This window comes from Rhinichthys klamathensis, unplaced genomic scaffold (genome assembly GCF_029890125.1).
Source record: "Rhinichthys klamathensis goyatoka isolate OS25496 unplaced genomic scaffold, OSU_Roscu_1.1 h1tg000057l_1, whole genome shotgun sequence".
Taxonomy (NCBI): Eukaryota; Metazoa; Chordata; class Actinopteri; order Cypriniformes; family Leuciscidae; genus Rhinichthys; species Rhinichthys klamathensis.
The window spans coordinates 539,099-560,000 of NW_026606602.1; the positions used below are offsets into that span (position 1 = coordinate 539,099).

Here is a 20,902-nt window from a genome sequence, read left to right on the forward strand (position 1 = left end):
AAGCTGGGCGCGGGACAGGCGGAAGTACCGCTGACAGCGGCCGTCATCCAGGCGCAGCTCCTGGAGAGAGCAAATGTGTGCGGGACAGGCGGAAGTACCGCTGACAGCGGCCGTCATCCAGGCGCAGCTCCTGGAGCGAGCAAATGGTGAAACTCGCCACACTGGGTTCGCCTTTGAAGGGTCTTGTGGACACAAATACGGCGACGATGACCCCTACGCCGCCGTTCTGCTCTCGTATTCAGAATATGTGCTATTCAGAGCAAATACAGAGCGGTGACTCTCTCGATGAATGCTCGATCAACATAAAAAAAGATGGCCGCCAACTGGTTTCGATTCAGACGCGCGTAAATTTCGCTTCAAAGTTTTGTTTTTTACGCGCGTCAATTTCGCTCTTGACGCACGAATGGATTCAAAGTGGTCAAGCGTATAACTAGACGCGGTAGGCGCGAATTTGACGCGCTATTCGCGTCCGGTGTGAACGTAGCATAAGTTATTTAACCTATAGAGATCTTTATTCTGAAAGGCAATACACAGAAGATCGCTGATGCAGAACCATGCTGTCACGGATTCACGGAACTGAATTTGAGTGTTAAGGACACTTTTAAGTGATTTTAAGTGTCTAGTTGCTGTTTGTTTTATTTTTGTAGTATTTTTGTATTTTTTGTCTCTGTTGTTTAGCACCTGGTTGGAAAGCAGTACAAGGTATTCATGTATATTTATGCAATTATTTACATAGCATATCTTGTCTTTATGATTGTTTTGTATGTGTTTGTTTGATTTGAGTAATTTTAAGTTGTTTATGATAAATGATAGTATTTAGTAATTTTGTTGCTATATATGTAACGGAGTAAAAAGAGTTGCTAGTTAAATTAAAGCTGCAAGCAGCATTTAGCGGTGTTCAAGCAGTTAAGGCCTTTAAGGCCGTTAAGCACAAAAGCATCAAAAGACATTAAGTTTTATGTAGCAAGCATTTAACCATTGACATCATAGATGGAATAGACTATGTTTTAGCATGATTTACCATGATATACCACATTTCAGTGTGGCTTTTTATGATTTACCATGTTCCAGTATGATTTACCATGAATCTAGCATGATTTATCTTAGTTTACCTTGATTTACCATGTTATAGGATGATTTAACATGATATAGCACATTCTAGAATGATTTACCAGGATTCTAGCATGATTTACCTTATTTACCATGATTTACCATGTTGATAGCAATTATGTGAAGCATCAGAACAATTGAAGTGATAAACTCTGACAAAATATGATTGTGTTATAATAGTAATTGTTATATAATGGATTTTTTAGTGTCTATATATATATATGAATGCAAAAGCACACGTGAAAAGACTATTAATAAGTAGAGTGGCCAGCAGAGGGCAGAAGAAGACCACTTATTGGCTCATTTTCATTTTGAACTACTTGGTTTCACCAGTATTCTGCTCTAAAGCAAACCAGTTTTTCCATGTTAACTCCATAATGCATGCTCACACACACACACACACACACACACTTTTGTGCTATGTTATTATGAACTTATCTCTTTTAATGGTCTATAAGCATTTCACATATTTCTTTGTGCTGTAATAATATAAAACTAATTTTAAAAAATAGCTTTAAGCATTTGTTTGTCAGCCAATGCTGAAAGCTGATAAAAAAGATTAAAAATGTCTAATACTGCTGCTCCCTCTAGTGGACAACAGTGGTAATACAGAATATATAGAGTTAAAATGAATTCGAAAGTTGGTTTTTCACTTATATCTCAGGAACGAGAAGGCGAAAAATTCTGAAACTCGGAGCTTAGATAGTGGCCCAACGTTTTACTTTCGTTTTACTTTCGTTTTGAGGCTTCCTGTGAAAATTATTTTTAGAGGCAAATTTGGCGATTTGTCTGAAATTTTTCAATGCCGTTCAGAGTGATGTTACACATGTTCTTGACCTTTTTAAAAGAAGATATGAGCATTCATTTAAGAGATCAGCATTTACAGCCAATACAGGCAATTTACCATAGGAAATATATGGTTTAAAAGCTTTTTGACAGTTATAGCGCCACCTATGGTCCGATCTCCATGAAACCTTGCATGCTTCTTCACCATGTTATGACACATGTGCTCATCAATTTTTGTGAAGTTCTGAGTTTTTATTTATGATTTATAGGCTTTTGAGTGTATTTTGACACGCCCCCTTTTCTAAATGACCCTGTTACAGTGAACCAAAGGGCAAAGTTCAACTTTTTTTCGATAGTTATTGATCTAGAGAGTCCAGAGAATTGTCCTAGACTGGTCTGGTTCCGATCGGGCGAAAAACCAGGGACTAGTTTGCGAAAGTAGGTTTTGGACAAAATTGGACATAGCAGAAACTTTTTCTGGCCTAAATCGATTTTAGAGATATACATTTTGACCACCTTGAGCCAAGGATCACAGTGGTGTAAAAAGCTTGATTCTAAGTCAAACGGTCTAGGAGTTATGAGCAATTTAGTACTTTTGGTTACTGTAGCGCCACCTATGGGCCAATCAGGGTCATACTCTGATAGGTTCTCCCCAAACTGAGGCCCTAGCACCTGGCCAGGTTTCAAGTCTCTAGGCCTTCCGGTTTGGGCTGCACGATGTGTTTTAGGTTATTTTTTTCTTCAAATAGCAATTGCAATAGGTTTTCAGCACTTTGTGCTTGAACACCTAATTATATTAAAAGTGATGGAACTACGCCATCTAGGGGCAGTTTGATTCAATGTGACTGTGGGAATCGCGTTGCACTTACTAGTGATGGGAAGTTCGGTTCTTTTCCGCGAACCGGTTCTTTCGGACAGTTCGTTTCAATGAACCGGTTAAAAAAACCGGTTCACCAGTTCTTTTACGTCCTCCCGTAATGACGTCAGTTATATCATCCCGACGGATAAAAATACTTTAAAGTCCCACTCCGATCATATTTTGAGCTATTTTTAAACATTCCCAGTGGTCTTTAAATTATGATTATGCCATTTTTAGCCAAAATCACAAAACCTGTGCCGTTTTCTGGGACTTCGCTTCAGCAGAGCGGCAGTAGCTCATTAGCAATTCGCCTCTGCGTTATGGGCGGAGCCGTTGGCACGGAGACGACCCTCCCCCTGCCCGTTGCTGAGAGCTCTGTCTCTCCCGCTAGCTTACACCCCCAATACCGGTGGGGCAACAGTATTATATACACGCTAATTATTATTATCCGAAGTTAATCAAAGTTATCACCGATCACCGATCATTATTTCACTCCAAGACGTCGCGTGTGGAGACGCCCAGTGGAGTTACTACGTCACAACTCCAGTCGATTTTAGCCGGCATTTTAGCGTCTGCTACTGATTCACAGCCATTTGAATGTAGAAATACTCAGAAATACAACTTTGAGCTTATTTTTCTCAAGATATGTCCTCTACCATCAGAAAAATGCCACAAGAACATGTTAACACTTAGAAAAACATTATTTTCATCGGAGTGGGTCTTTAAATTAAAGGCATTTGTAATCATAACTTAACTTAAATAATAGTACTCATCGTCATAATCCTCTTGGATAAGTTTCTTACATTTACATTTTGCAAACGAACCCTGTAGCCTACAGGCGATGTGCAAACGCGGATGTTTAACATGTCTTAAATATATAAAGTGCATAAGTGGTCTTCATCATTTTATTTGTAATAAACTTACATTTCGCCGAATTCGGCCCCTCATTTAAGTCCTCAGTTCACCCGTGCTGCGTGCTCATCAGTTGGCCGAAAGAAAGTTCTGTTTAGAGACGGTGCTATCACGCATGCGCAGTATCTCCAGCTCATCGGTTCTCCGTATCGAACGTGTCCGAAATAAACAGTTCTCGGTTCTGTACTGGTGATTCAAGAACTGCAACAACCAGTTCTTGACTCGAGAACCGTAGCATAGGCCTGTGTGCTGAGCTGAGAACTGCTGAAACCTGAATATACAGTCGACAAAACTAAAAAAATCGATGCATGTCTTTCTTCTCCAATATGTTTAATACGTTATGTTTTAACACATTATAAACATTTACTAAGCAGTACTGTGCAGTGTGCACCATTAAAACTTTGGCAAGAGTATACATCAAATATTTATATCAACTTACTTAGAAATTAAATGAGCTGTTCCTGAAAATATTATTTTAATAAATGTTTAGTTTGGCAGTTTTACAATCCATTCATTGTGTTTCCAAACTTTAAAATCATACAGTGATAATACAGTATTTTGTGATAAACATGTTTCCAACAAGTTTTATTTTATTACACTTAGGCTACTGATGTTCAACTAAATAAATAGGCATACTTAAGAAACGTACATTTCGTCCCTCAGAAAAAAAGTGCACGCATGCTTAGCTCATCGATCAGTTGTTCTCATTATGTCGAACGTGTCCGAAAGAAACGGTTCTCGGTTCTGTACTGGTGATCCGATAACCGCTGTACATGTGCGTTCGGTAGTACGCGCATGCGCAGTATCAGCTGCTCGTGCTCATCACTTCTCTCAAAAACAACACGTTTCAAACTGTTGGATTTACTGGAGTGAAATATACTCCGGGATATTGGTTTATTTCGAGTCAGAGGGACTGTCAGGCATGTCTGAAAGTGAGTAACTTTAGTAACTTGTGTATCAGCACTGACGCAAGACGCGAACTGTTTCGAACGATTTAGTCCGATTTAGTGTACTGGTTCGACCGGTTCACTAAAAAGAACCGGTTCAAAAGAACGATTCGTTCACGAACCGGCCATCACTAGGGGCCTTTCTCAATCTGTGTTCTTGTCTGTACTTGTGTCCTTGTGTTCTTGTGAAACGTCATCTTTTGTGGCCCAAGTACTGTCCCAATACACAAGTTTGCATTTTGGCAAGAACAGTTAAAAATCCCGGATGTGTTCTTGACACGCCCATTTTACCGAGGATGCATCGGCTGGTAACTTGTGTGAACTTGACGGCAGAAATATCCCAGCATTCAATTCGGCATTCGAGGAAGGAGAGGCAGGTCAATACAGTATTTCGTTTTTCTACAATTACGTACACTATTTCATCACTAAATTCACTTCTGAGAACATTTGATGCGAGAAATGAACTGTGTAGATTTCAAATATTGGCATTTTACGAAAATGTATGGCTAATCGAAAATGTGCTCAAACGTTTTCGGAAGTGAGAATCTCCATAAGCGCCTGCGGGTGTAACGCTAGCTATCGAGCCAACCGGCCAGTTTGCTCACAGACTCGTTTTTCCCCACAGTCAAGAGACCATTGCAGCCTGGCTGTTATCGTCAATAATTCTCGTTATGTTTGGGTACTGCAGACGGTGTCTGTGCGGGGGAATTATTGCGCAATACCAGCAAGAACACATCGTCTCAAACTGTCAGCAGCGTTCTGTGTGCTCGTCACCTTGTGAGTTCATTCTTCCAAGAACAACTAGCAAGAGCGTTCTCCCCAAGAACACAAGTCCGTTCTTTGCATTCTTGGTTTTGAGAAACACCCTAGCACTTACCCACACTGAGATAAAGAGATAATGGGTAAGTCACGCAATTTGGGACAATGAATGTTTTCTTATAATTCTAAGTACATATGTCTCGTATTTTGTCACGCAATGTACTTATAATGATTTCAGTTAACTATTTTGAGTTTAGTTGATGATTTCTGTGTCTTGTAAAGCCATGTTTTAGAGATTTGCAACCAAGCATATTTTCATGTGAACTAGCGTGCTAATTGTCACTTGCTTTACATGCTATTTAGATTGTTGTCCCGAGATCTATTTGCTGAACCCAAGATTCAACACTGTCATACTGTGTTCCAGGTAATAATCTTATGTTGTGTAAATGGTTTTATCGTCATGTTATTTGTTGTGTGCAAATCGAGTTTAGCTATTTTGCAGACCAGCGTGGTAGTCTTGAGATCAGCCAAACATGTGCTCGAGTGCTGCGTTTGCAATGATAATGTTCAATATAATGTAAAATGGATCAAGCAGTTTCATTATTGTACTGCTGAAATGTACTGTATGTTGTATGTAGAGATTGTAATTCAGCCTAAATATTCTAAAACCACTACACGATCACACAGTTTTATTTTATTTCATAGAGATACAAGTTATGCATTTTTGTTGTGAATATGTTTGATATCTAATTTGGTTTATTCCCCATTAGAAGCATCACATACATTTGTAACTAGCACAAATACATTCCTGTATCGGTATAGCATTTACCCACACTGTGATACAGAGATAATAGATTGTTGTCCCGAGATCTATTTGCTGAACCCAAGATTCAACACTGTCATACTGTGTTCCAGCAATAAAGAAACCTGATCCAAGTGGTTGTCCGTGGTGATGTGTAGCAGCAACAGTAGGATGGAGTGACCCGTCCCATATAGTCTACTGTTTTGTATCATTTATATGAACGTGAATTATTTAAATTCTCTTACGATGTTCTGAAGGTGTTAATAAGGACAATAAACAGACAAAAATCAGTGAGAGACCGATTTTTCTTTATTCAACTGGACTTCTACAATTAAACATCAAAGAGTAGTTTGAATGCCCCATCCCCAGCTATTTCTGGAGAGACACAACAGAGTTTCGTTCCCATTGTTACTGAATCAACTAAGAAAGGTTTTTGAATTTAAAATAACCCACAGGTGTGTGGGAGTATGGTTGAAACAGAACCATTGTTCCATTGTTCATCGTTCCCCATCAGAACTATGGTTGAAACAGGAATCTCCTTTACAGACTTGTAGATAAACCTGTTTTGCACACGTCATTCAAACACAGAACCAAAAAAAAAAAGGAATCACATTTTGAGTTCAGGTAAACTGAAGTGCAGTTGAGCTGTTGTGTGTTTGTGTGTCTCATGCAGTAAAATGGCAGAAGCCAGAATTTCAGTGGATCAGAATGAGTCCTTGTGTCCAGTGTGTCTGGATCTCCTGAAGGACCCAGTGACCACTTCCTGTGGACACAGTTACTGTAAGATCTGTATTACAGACTGCTGGGATCAGGAGGATGAGAAGAGAGTCTACAGATGCCCTCAGTGCCGACAGACCTTCAGGCCAAGACCTGCTTTAGCTAAAAACACCATGCTGGCAGAACTGGTGGAGAAACTGAAGAAGACTAAACTTCCTGCTGACTGTTACGCTGGAGCTGGAGATGTGCAGTGTGACGTCTGTACTGGAAGAAAACACAAAGCCGTCAAGTCCTGTCTGGTGTGTCTGATCTCTTACTGTCAAAGTCACCTTGAACAACATGAGAGTTTGTTTAAAGGAAAGAGGCACAATCTGACTGAAGCCACTGGACGACTGCAGGAGATGATCTGCCAAACACATGATAAACTCCTTGAGGTTTTCTGTCGCACTGACCAGAAGTTTATATGTGTGCTGTGTACGATGGACGAACATAAAAACCACGACACTGTATCAGCGGCAGCGCAGAGGACAGAGAAACAGGTATGAAACTAGACACTGATGAAATAATGTTGACACTGTTTATATTGGCACCATATGATCAGGAGACATCATTCACACTGCAGACGTCACAGAAGTGAAGAGCAGCTGCAAGTGGACTTTCACCGCTGAGCGTATTTGTGCTTCACATTTAACTTAACAGAAAATATGATGAAAATACACCATAAACATTTATCAACACAAACTTTTGTAAAACAGGCTTTAAAGGGGTCATGAACTGAGAAATCAAATCTTTTGACATATAAGACATCATCATACTATAAGAATGTCCTGTAAGTTTCAAAACTGAAAATGCCCTTGTTAGTCTAAAAACAGGTTTTATTGTAACCAAGCCCAGCGAACAGCTGGTTGTGGAATGTGCCTCTTTATGACGTAATAGTGCAACTAAAGACCGCCTCTACAGAAGTAAATCAACACCTACTTCATCATGGCAACGTTGGCCCCGCCCACTGGCGTGTTAGAGAGATCAGGTCAATAGGAGAGAAGATGCAGGATCACTCGACTAAAAACAACATTACCTTCTAAAGGATCCTAATGCTAGGAATGTGGTTATTTATTTTAAACAATGGGAATGTCTCAGTTGAGCATTATTTATTTGTATTTGGTACAATTTACAGTGGATTCTTTAGTAAATTATTTGCAATTTCGGCACAGCCTTTGTGTCACGACACAGAAGGAAACAGACAGGTGTTATAGTTATAACAGTGTTTATTGAACAGAGTGGTGAGAAACAGCGGGGACCAGACGATGGTGAGAGGATGGTGATTTAGCTGGTGAAGACTGAAGTGGATTCTCTGTGCAGGTGACTAGTGAACAAGAAGACAGGAGATCTGGATCAGGACGACGGATGGAAGACGGACAGAAGACTGGAAGCTGACGAGAAGAATCGCAGGTAAGTAGACGGGTAAGGAGTCTGACGATAAGCAGTGGTAACTGCGACGAGACCAGACAATGAGTGGATGGTGAACTGTGAATATGTAGGCTGTGATAATGAGGGAGTGCAGGTGCAGCGAGTCAGTAAGCTGGTCCTGGTGATTGGGTGATGATTGGGGCTGTGATGTTGTGGCTGACAGTACCCCCTCATCTACGGCCGGCTCCTGATGGCTGACTGACTCGGAGATGGGGCCGGCCCCAACCTCTGGGGGCTGGACGGTCTGGTTGATCCTCGTGGAACTAGGTGAGTAGCAACGAATCCAGGACATCATCTCAAGAGACCCATGAATGTTCCTCTGGATTGTACCCCTCTCAGTCGATCAGGTAATCTAACCGGGTGCCCCATCACCATGAGTCGAGGATGGTAAGGACTCTAGGTACACTAGGTCCTCGTCAGCGACATCTGGAGGAGGAGGTACTTCGTCCATGGTGGGTTCTGTGGGAGAAGAGGACCGAGGTTCTGTGAAGGGGTTTAGGAGGGAGACATGGAATGAAAGTGAGATACTGTAGTGAGGTGGAAGGTTGAGCCTGTAGGTGACCTCGTTGATCTGCCTCTGCAAAGTGAAGGGACCTATATAGCCGGGACTCAGCTTACAGCAGGGCAGGCGAAGATGGATGTTGCGGGTGGAGAGCCAAACCTTCTGTCCCGGCTGGTATTGGGTGGCTTCAGCTCTTCGGACATCCGCCTGGCATTGGTGTCTTCGCACTAGCCGCTGGAGATGCACATGAGCTGAGTCCCATAACCTCTTGCTCTCCTTGAACCAGGTGTTGATAGCTGGAACCTCCGAAGGTTCTCCGGACCAGGGAAAGAGAGGAGGTTGGTAGCCGAGGATACATTGGAACGGAGTAAGCCCAGTGGTGGTTTGACGCAGGGAGTTCTGGGCATACTCCGCCAAGGGGAGGTAGCGGCTCCAGCTGTCCTGGTTCTGGTGGCAGTATGACCATAGGTATCTCTCGATCTCCTAGATCTTGCGCTCAGTCTGGCCGTTTGTCTGCGGCTGGTACCCTGAGGATAGACTTACTGAGACGCCGAGGAGTTTGAAGAAGGCCTGCCACACCCGGGAGATAAACTGGGGTCCTCTGTCCGATACGAAGTCTTCTGGAAGGCCATGATGACGAAAAACTTGTTGGAAGAGGAGTTCTGTGGCTTCGAACGCGAGTTTGCAGGCTTTGGAGAATCGGTGTACGACGACGAATATACATGTGTGATGGTTGGATGGAGGAAGGTCTGTCATTAAGTCTATGCCCAGATGTGACCAGGGGTGTGGGTATCGGCAGAGGTACCAACTTTCTCTTGGGTAGCTTCCTCGGTGTGTTGGTGATGGCAAAGACTGAGCACCCCTTGATGTACTGTGAAATATCCTGGGCCATGTTGGGCCACCAGTAGCTATCTTGTAGGAGCGAGAGGGTTCACTGGCTAGCTAGGCGTCCAGAGCCCGGAGAGGTATGTGCTCGGAGACAGACGGCAGGCGGATGGAACATATAACCGTCCCCCAGGACCTCCCGGCAGAGCAGGTTCGTTGCGGGTAGCTTGGAGGAGTTGATCGTCGAGGGACCACTGAATCGGACTGACTACCACGGCTGGAGGGAGAACAGGTTCTGTAAGACTGGATTCGGGTTCAGGATGATACAGACAGGACAAGGCATCCGCCTTGCAATTCTTGATACCGGGTCGGTAGGTCAATGTGATGTTGAATCGTGTGAAGAAGAGAGCCCAACGGGCTAGTCTTGGGTTGAGTCGCTTGGCTTCTCTGAGATATTCCAGGTTCCGATCTGTGATGACTTCGAAATGGTGGTGAGCTCCCTCCAGCCAATGACTCCATTCCTCCAAGGCGAGCTTGATCGCCAGCAGCTCACCATTTCCAATATCGTAATTCCAACAGCTTCTTGGAGTAGAAGGCACATGGATGGAGTCGAGGAGGCTCACCCTGCCGCTGGGATGGTACTGCTCTAACCCCGGTGGTAGAGGCGTCAACTTCGACCACGAATTGGAGTTCTGGATTGGGGTGTATGGAGCGGTGATGAAGGCATTCTTCAGGCGTTGAAAGGCTTCTGTGGCCAAGTCTTCCAGGACAGAGACTTGGGCCGGTTTCTGAGGAGTGAGGTGAGGTGAGCTGAGGAGACTGTAATTCTGGATGAATCTTCGGTAGAAGTTGGCGAAGCCTAGGAAGCATTGGAGTTCCTTTATGGTGACAGGTTGGGGCCAGTTGTGAATGGTGTCCACCTTCCTCTGGTCCATTTGGATACCTCGTTGGTCGATGATAAAACTAATGAACTGGAAGGATGGAACGTGTGGAACTCGCACTTCTCCAACTTGAGATTGAGGTGGTGTTCTCTCAGCTTTTGGAGGACCTGCGTCATGTGTTGGCGATGTTCGGTCAGGTTACGGGAGTAGATCAGAATATCGTTAATGTAGACGATGACGAAGCGTTGCGGGTACTCCCGGAACACCTCATTCATATACCCCTGGAAAACTGAGGGGTAGTTGGACAGGCCATATGGCATCTCCTGTTACTCGTAGTGGCCTGTCGGAGTGATCATGTATCTGAATGAGGTTGTAGGTGCTTCGCAGGTCCAGCTTGGAGAAGATGCAAGCCCCACGGAGCTCTTCCAGGGCGGCAGGGACCAGAGGAAGAGGATAGCTGAATTTGACGGTTTGAGGGTTTAGTAGGGGCCCAATGCAGCGTTCGTCCAGACAACAGTGAGATCGTAAAGGTGATACACGCCTGTTCGATGGAGAAAAGCTGTGGCTGCATCTCAAAGTACAATGAACATTGTAGTAGAAACCCATTGCAATCCTCCGCCTCACTGTTGTATGTCGCTGGTCAACTTTTTATCAAAGGTGCATCAGATGATCTTCAAACTTGACAGTTTGACAGAAACTCTCATATTGTTTGTATGAACAACATTAGAGTTCTGTGGTTCAGCGTAGTTAGTTAGCAATGAAAGTTTCACAGGTTCCAGTGCACAGTATCCAAATCTAAACTCATTTATAGTAAATTGAGTGTCCAGTTTATTAGGGCCCAAGCCCAAAGGGCGAAGGCCCTATTGTTTTCCTTAGGATTATTTATTATTATTATTATTATTAGGGCCCAAGCCTTGAAAAGGCGAAGGCCCTATTGTTTTCCTAAGGATTATTATTATTATTATTATTTTACTACCTTTTGGGCACTTTTGGGGCCCTTAACGTGCTCAAAAACTCTTGAAACTTTGCACACGGGTCAGAACCCGCGGCCATCAGGGCCGGGCTGAAGCTGGTACCCGGGCGTGGCAGGGGGGCTCGACAGCGCCCCCTGGAACGCGGTCCGCAAACTTGGTCCATAAATCAAACACGCTTGCATGGAATAATATGAAACTCGGTACACTTATAGATCTCATCGGTTCATATATACTTCATGCTCTGATTTTTTACCCCAGCCCAACAGGATGTCGGCTATTTAGGGTTGTTTGGAAAACCCATGCTCAGGAATTCGAAATACTCCTCCTAGAGAATTCAAACACACGGCACGAAACTCGGTCAGCATGAAGTCAAGACACTGAGGATGAAAAATTGCCAGGGGATTTTTGATATCTCGAACGCTTTGGCCGTGGCGAGGAAACGAATTTATGGCGAGAAACAAGAAACAGGAAGTGTGTTATAACTTCTGCATACATTGACTGATCTCGATGAAACTTCAGCAGTGTGTTCGTTGTAAGAGGCCGATCACATGGATGTGACTATTGTGAGTCAAAGTTATAGCGCCACCAACTGGCAGCAGGAAGTGTGTCACTTTCAAAATGCTTTGAAATCACCCTCTTATTTTTACCCGATTTGCTTCAAACTTCATCTGTATAATGTAAAAACACGGCAGATGTAGACCTGTGAAAGGATTGTTTAATATCTAAGATAATGTTGCCATGGCAACGCATCAAACTTTAATATTCTTTTTTGATGCTTTTGAGACTCTTAGCATGCTTGAAATTGCATGAAACTCGACAGACACATCTCATTTATTAGCTAGTAGACACGTGCAAAGTTTCAGAAACGGGCGTGGTGAGGGGCTCAGTAGCGCCACCTTTAGTCAAAAATGGGGTATTAGTTTTACCTACAGTAACAAAAATCGGTATGGATATTCGTCTCCTCGAGCCGGACAACTTTCTAATTGACAGTCATTAGCTCCGAACAACACAAAGTCAGATATTTTGGTTTGAATATGATTTTCAGGAGAATTTTCTCCCTCTGTCTCTGTGTGTGGGGGGGTTGGGGAATTTGACTATTATTTTAATGGTGTTCAAGGTTTCAGGGGCTTTTGGGGCCCTTAATGTGCTTGAAAACTCTTGAAACTTTGCACACAGGTCAGCGCCCACAGCCATCAGGCCCGGGCTGAAGCTGGTATCCGGGCGTGGCAAGGGGGCTCAACAGCGCCCCCTTGAACGGGGTCCCCAAAACTTGGTCCATAGATCAAACACGCTTGCATGAATTAATCTGAAACTCAATACACATACAGATCTCATCGGGCCGAACAACCTACCCTCGGTCAAGTTTTACGCCAGCCCAACAGGAAGTCGGCTATTATGGGTTGTTTGGAGAACGCTTGCTCAGGAATTTGAAGTACTTCTCCTAGAGATTGCATCCGTTTACCGCCAAACTCGGTCAGCTTGAGGTCAACACATTGAAGATGCTAAATTGCGGACGGATTTTTGATATCTCGAACGGTTTGGCCGTGGCGAGGAAACGAATTTATGGCGAGAAAAGAGAAACACGAAGTGTTATAACTTCTGCATACATTAACTGATCTTAATGAAACTTCAGCAGTGTGTTCGTGGTAAGAGGCCAATCAGATGGATGTAACTATTCTGAGTCAAAGTTATAGCGCCACCAACTGGCAGCAGGAAGTGTGTCACTTTCTAAATGCTTTTGACAAAAGTGGGGGGGTTAGTTTTATCTACAGTAACAAAACTCGATATGTATATTGTACTCTTCGAGCCGGACAACTTTCTAATTTACCGTAATTAGCTACGACCAACAGGAAGTTAGATATTTTGGTTTGAAAATTGTCATTTTATGTGTCTCTCTCTGAGCCTACGTCTCTGTGTGTGTGTCTGTGAGTGTGGGGAGGGGGAGGGGGAGGGGGAGGGGGGCTAGATTAACCATTTCACTGCTGTGTGGTTTTGCCTGCATTAAAAAGGAAAATAAATGGCTTACGCCTTGTATTTTTTAAATAGGTTTTATTAATAAGTAAAGGCATATAACCAAATTAATTGTAGTGCATTGAAAATAGTTTTATATAATTAGTTTATTAATTAAATTAACTTGGTCCATAAACTTGGTCTGAAAATTTGGTCCATAAATCAAACACACTTGCATGTAATATTATGAAACTCGGTATATAGATCTCATCGGGCCAAACAACTTTAAGCCAGCCCAAAAGGAAGTGGGATTTTGGTCTGAATGTGAATGTTTTGCAAAACCAGCCTCTACATTTTTACCCACTCCTCTTAAGTGGTTTATTCTATTCCCACCAAACTTTTTTAACATGATGAAAATACATTAAAGAAGCATAATTGTGAATATCTATTGAATATCTCAAATTGTTTTGCTATGGCGAGGGATTAAAATCATGTCAAAAAAATAAACACTAAAAGCCTCATATCTTTTAAAAATTTAATTATACACCATTTATTTCTAGATACAATTATAGAAATAACAGAACTAAACCCATTTTATTCTTGTTTTCAATTTAAGAATAATGTAAAAGTTTAAAAACAGCCAGGATTCACTCTTCAGTCAAAAAATAAATATATCAAGTAATACATAGGGCTATACTGCCCTCTTGTGTTCAAAATCAGGTAGGCCTATTGTATTTAAATATATTAGGTAGCCTATGTGACTCCGAGAACATTTTCTCACCGGTTATTTGACGTGTAACACCGCCGGGGGGCTTTTAAATCGCTAAGTTAAAAGTGAAAGTAAAGTAAGGACGTCCGCACGGATATTTATAGTGGTGGCGCTCGCAGTGCGCTCGAATGAATTTCTATGGAAGTAGAAATGAAAAAAAGTTCGCTCTGTTTTGCTCGCTTGTCGGACGCGCACCGTTATGAATGCCAGTGCAGCCACATACTTTTTAGTGTCACCAAAGAGTATAGAAGAACAAGAGGCGAAGCTCTGATGCTTTTTTGGTAACAGCTAACCGCTTCGGTAGCGCGGCCGCCATTTTGGGGTGAAAATTCCAACTGGAGTGACTGAACAACAACACAGATAACAGTTTTTTGAGGTAGTTTTTTCTTGCATTAGTGAGTATTTCCATTTTATGCAACTTTACACATCTACTATTATTAGTTACCAACTCCACTAGGCCTGAAATATATTTTGTACGTTTTAATCCCCTGGATCATGCTACAAACATGATGACCTTAACATGATGCATTGCTGTGTCCGTTATCATATAATTGCCACTTTGGACAGTGGCTGTGTTTTTTTTGTTTACATAGGCTTGCATGAATGAGACAGTGGATGTTTATGGATTGGTCATTGACTCTTTGAGTAAATCGATTCGTTTTAAAATGCTGAATCATTTGTGTCTCTTACAGCGACAAGAGTTTAACCCTTGTTCAAGTTTAAGGCCTTGTCTTTTTGGATATATATATTTTTTTTAAATTCCAAAATATGCATACAACCCATATATTTTAAATGTATTGTTTGCTTTAAATTAAATTAAGATTGTATGTTCATCTGAATTATAAATAATTTATTCCTGTATAAAATAAAAACACATTTGAACTTTCTTTCTTAATCAATGTAGAATGTGTAATTGAAAAATAAACAGATTAGGGCTCCGAAGACAATAAATGAAAATCAATGCGATATGGTGAATGTCCAAAAGATGGCTCCCACAGACTGTTTTTAAATGAGGTTGGATAAATATGTTTTGCTTTTAGACAGTGTGTGCGTGTGATTTTAGTTGGGTGACAGTTGTAGGTTACAGTTTGACAGGAGTTTACAGTTTGACAAAAGCACTTTGTTGTGTTTTATTGCGACTGTACACACATATAAGTAAACAATTTGCAGTTTGAATGATGTCCTCTATGAACAAAATGACAGTGTAACAATGTTCAATCTCACACACACACACACACACACACACACACACACACACACACACACACACACACACACACACATATTGCATCATTGCAATCTTGACATCGCAGCCTGTTCATTATAGCCTTAATAATATATAATGATAAAATAGTCAACCTAACATTACCTAACACTAGTGCCTATTCTTTAGATACTAGTGCTTATTCTTTAGATATTCTTTTGAATACGTATTAGTAGCTAATGAATAAGTACTGGTATCTATTTAATAGGTACTAGTATCTAATGACTTAGTACTAGTATTTATTGAATAAATACTAGTATCTATTAATAGGTACTAGTATCTAAAAGGTCATTTTCTCTCTCTCTCTCTCTCTCTCTCTCTCTCTCTGAGCCAATATGGCAAGCCGTTTTAACATTTAATCATTTTAACCTACTAGTCTCTATTTTCATGCTACTAGTACTTATTTTTTAGATACTAGTATCTATTCCATTAAGTACTAGTACTTATTCATTAGCGACTAGTGCTTATTCTGTTTAGAATATTCAAAGTGCTTATTCAATTTTTTTGCTTATTTATATTTTCAAAACAGAAAATCCGATTTTTCTGCTTATTCAATATTGCATCTAAAAATGTAAGTGACTTGACGTGTGTGTGTGTGTGTGTGTGTGAGAGAGAGAGATGTGTCTGTTACAGTGACAAGAGTTTAACCCTTTAAGGCCTTGTCTTTTTGGATATATATTTTTTTTATTAAAAAAAATGTGCATACAACCCATATATTTTAAATGTATTGTTTGCTTTAAATTAAATTAAGATTGTATGTTTGGTAATTAAACCTAAATAAATTTTAAATTAATGTGCTATATTTCAGATCAATATATTTGTTTTCCTTCATTTTAATCAACACTAACTTTATTCTCATCTGAATTATAAAGAATTTATTTCTGTATAAAATAAAAAATCCCGAATAATCCAGACCAACCAGAGCGCACTATTTCTACAACATCATCAGTGCTGAAGCGAAACTACCAGAGCCGTTCGGCAGATAGCAAGCAGATATTTTGTGTCACGTCGTGCACAATAACCCTAAAGGCACCAGGGTGGCGGTGCCACCGGCTTTATATATATATATATATATATATATATATATAAATATATATATATATATATATATAAATATATATATATATATATAAATATAGCTGCGAGCAGCGATGAAGGGCCCAAGCCGGCGGCACCGCCACCCTGGTGCCTTTAGGTAACTAAAGGCACCGGGGTTGCGGTGCCACCGGCTTGGGCCCGTAATCGCTGCTCGCAGCTATATTTATTATTAGGGCCCAAGCCCAAAGGGCGAAGGCCCTATTGTTTTCCTTAGGATTATTTATTATTATTATTAGGGCCCAAGCCCAAAGGGCGAAGGCCCTATTGTTTTCCTTAGGATTATTTATTATTATTATTATTATTATTCTTATTATTTTTCTGCTACCTTTTGGACACTTTTGGAGGCCTTAACATGCTCAAAAACTCCTGAAACTTTGCACACGGGTCAGAACCCGCGGCCATCAGGGCCGGGCTGAAGATGGTACCCGGGCGTGGCAGGGGGGCTCGACAGCGCCCCCTGGAACGGGGTCCGAAAACATGGTCCATAAATCAAACACGCTTGCATGTAATAATATGAAACTCGGTACACATGTAGATCTCCTCGTTTCATATATACTTCACACTCTTACTTTTTACCCCAGCCCAACAGGAAGTGGGCTATTTAGGGTTGTTGGTAAAACACACGCAATGGAATGTGAAATACTCCTCCTAGAGAATTTAAACAAACGGCACGAAACTCGGTCAGCATGAAGTCAAGACATTGAGGATGAAAGTTTGCGAGGGGATTTTTGATATCTCGAACGGTTTGGCCGTGGCGAGGAAACAAAATTATGGCGAGAAACGTGAAACAGGAAGTGTGTCATAACTACTGCATACATTAACTGATCTTGATGAAACTTCAACAGTGTGTTCGTTGTAAGAGCCCGATCACATGGATGTGACTATTGTGAGTCAAAGTTATAGCGCCACCAACTGGCAGCAGGAAGTGTGTCACTTCCTAAATGCTTTGAAATCACCCTCTTATTTTTACCCGATTTGCTTCAAACTTTATGTGTATAATGTAAACACACGGCAGATGTAGACCTGTGAAAGGATTATTGATATCTTAGATACTGTTGCCGTGGCAACACATCAAACTTTAATATTCTTGTTTGATGCTTTTGAGACTCTTAGCATGCTTGAAATTGCATGAAACTCGACAGACACAGGTATGCATATGGTTCAGATCAAGCCGGACAACTTTCTAATTAACTGTCATTAGCTCAGACCAAGAGGAAGTTAGATATTTTGGTTTGAATGTGGATGTTTCTGAGAATTTTCTCTCCCTCTCCCTCTGACAGAGAGAATGCACCCTGCCATTCGTGTGTGTCTGTGTCTGTGTCTGTGTGGGGAGGGGGGGAGGGGCTCTTTTAGTTTAAACACAAAATTATACATAGGGCCATACTGCCCTCTTGTGTCCAAAATTATATTTATATATACATTATACATATATTTGGTATGTGACTGAGGACCGAGAGCTTTTAAATACGGGACATTGATAATGGCCACGTGCAGAGCGCTCGAGGGAATTCCTATGGAAGTAGGAATGAACTAAAAAACGTTCGCTCTGTTCTGCTCGCTCGTCGCCATGGACGCGCACCATTATGAATGCCAGTGCAGCCGCATACTTTTTAGTGTCACTTTAAAATTAGTGCAATAACGGGGCCGATTGCTTGAATTGTGAGTTCAATAGTCTATTATTTTTCACGGAAAACACAACAACAAAAGAGTACAATGATAGATTCGCTTAAATAGGGGCTTTTACATAAAATAGCCTATTCCGTCATCATCTTTTCAGTCAGCTCTTCACTCTCGTGATTAATGAAATTTGACTCCTGTTGCTGATATTTGCTGCAACTTTCGTTCCGCTCACAATTTAGTAAGCAAACACGCTTCAAATGTGTTTTTATTTTATTTTTGTGTATATATATGTGTGTGTATATATATGTGTGTATATATATATATATATATATATATATAGCTTATGTTTCAAATATGAGTTAATTAACAATCGTTGGAAAGAATGATACTTTTAATATCACTAAACCGTCATTAGGTGTCGCCAGGCGACCGTCTTAATGAGCGAGTCATTGATTCATTCGTTCAAACGATTCGTTCGAACGGCTGAGTCATTCATGAATGAGACAGATTATGGATTGGTCGTTGAATCTTTGAGTCAACCGATTCGTTCAAAATGCTGAATCATTCAGTAATGAGAACGCGTTGCTGTGAGATGCTCGATGGTTCTGCTGTGATCTTTGTTTAACTATTTTCGCTGCTGAAACAGAAAAAAAAGTCAATATTGCATCTAAAATGTAAGTGATTTGACGTGTGTGTGTGTGTGTGTGTGTGTGTGTGTGTGTGATTGTGTCTGTTACAGTGATTGTTTAACCCTTGTTAAAGTTTAGGCCTTGTCTTTTTGGATATATATCTTTTTATATAAAAAAAAATAGCATACAACCCATGTATTTTAAATGTATTGTTTGCTTTAAATTACATTGAGATTTGTATGTTTGGTAATTGAACCTGAATGAATTATAAATGAATGTGCTATATTTCAGATCATATATTTGTTTTCCTTAAAATTTGAACTAACACTAACTTTATTCTCATCTGAATGATAGATTATTTATTTCTGTATAAAATAAAAACAAATTTGATTTTTCTTTTTTAATCAATGTAGAATGTGTAACTGAAAAAATAAACAGATTAGGGCTCTGATCGAGGACAATAATGTCAAAAAAAGAATCAGGGCATGTCTCATATCTTTCTAAAATGTAATTATACACCATTTATTTTTATATAAAATTATACAAATATTAGAACTAAACCCATTTTATTCCTTTTTTTCAATTTAAGAATTATTTTTAAGTTTAAAAACAGCCAGAATGGTTGTTTAGTCAAAAATAATAATAATCCAAATCATATATAGTGCTATACTGCCCTCTTGTGTTCAAAATCAGGTAGGCCTATTGAATTTATATATTTATATATTAGGGATGTTACTATGGGAATATATTCCCACCGGTTAATCAACGTGTGATTGTGTAAACCAATTGTGTAAACCTCCCGCTGGGGGGTTTAAAAACACTAACTTGAAAGCGAAAGTATAATATGGACGTCCGCACGGACATTGAAATGGTGGCGCTCGAATGAATTCCTATGGAAGTAGAAATTAACTAAACGTTCGCTCTGTTCTGCTCGCTCGTCGCCATGGACGCGCACCGTTATGAATGCCAGTGCAGCCGCATACTTTTTAGTGTCACTAAAATTAGTGCAATTTCGGGGGCCGATTGCTTGAATTGTGAGTTCAATCTATTATTTTTCACGGAAAACACAACAATAAAAGAGTACAATGACAGATTCGCTTAGATAGGCGTTTTTACATAAAATAGCCTATTCCGTCATCATCTTTTCAGTCAGCTCTTCACTCTCGTGATTAATGAAATTTGACTCCTGTTGCTGATATTTGCTGCAACTTTCGTTCAGCTCACAATTTAGTAAGCAAACACGTTTCAAATGTGTTTTTATTTTATTTTTGTGTATGTGTGTGTATATGTATGTATATATATAAATATAGCTTATGTTTCAAATATGAGTTAATTAACAATCGTTGGAAAGAATGATACTTTTAAACATAACACTAAACCGTCATTAGGTGTCGCCAGGCGACCGTCTTAATGAGCGAGTCATTGATTCATTCGTTTGAACGACTGAGTCATTCATGAATGAGACAGATGTTTATGGATTGATTGGTCATTGAATCTTTGAGTCAACCGATTCGTTCAAAATGCTGAATCATTCAGTAATGAGAACGCGTTGCTGTGAGATGCGCGATGGTTCTGCTGTGATCTTTGTTTAACTATTTTCGCTGCTGAAACAGAAAAAAAGTCAATATTGCATGTAAAATGTAAGTGATTTGACTTGTGTGTGTGTGTGTGTGATTGTGTGTGTGATTGTGTCTGTTACAGTGATAAGAGTTTAACCCTTGTTAAACTTTAGGCCTTGTCTTTTTGGATATATATCTTTTTATATTAAAAAATAGTCATACAACCCATATATTTTAAATGTATTGTTTGCTTTAAATTACATTAAGATTGTATGTTTGGTAATTGAACCTGAATGAATTTTAAATGAATGTGCTATATTTCAGATCATATATTTGTTTTCCTTAAAATTTGAACTAACACTAACTTTATTCTCATCTGAATGATAGATTATTTATTTCTGTATAAAATAAAAACACATTTGATTTTTCTTTTTTAATCAATGTAGAATGTGTAACTGAAAAAATAAACAGA

The 20,902-nt window shown here is 40.3% G+C and overlaps 2 protein-coding genes across 2 annotated transcripts in view; both read left to right on the forward strand.

The window, feature by feature from the left end:
- Positions 1-6,807: 6,807 nt before the first annotated feature.
- LOC130083629 (E3 ubiquitin/ISG15 ligase TRIM25-like) lies at positions 6,808-7,855 on the forward strand. The gene has a single exon (XM_056248742.1). The coding sequence runs from the start codon at positions 6,853-6,855 to the stop codon at positions 7,435-7,437; it is 585 nt and encodes a 194-aa protein (XP_056104717.1). The 5' UTR covers positions 6,808-6,852; the 3' UTR covers positions 7,438-7,855.
- A 2,810-nt stretch (positions 7,856-10,665) lies between these two features.
- LOC130083619 (tripartite motif-containing protein 16-like protein) overlaps positions 10,666-20,902 on the forward strand; it is a 41,317-nt gene continuing 31,080 nt past the window's right edge. The window contains exons 1-2 of the mRNA XM_056248735.1: positions 10,666-10,818; positions 10,904-11,044. Of these exons, the coding sequence (XP_056104710.1) occupies positions 10,666-10,818; positions 10,904-11,044 (294 nt within the window). The remainder of the gene's footprint in view (positions 10,819-10,903; positions 11,045-20,902) is intronic.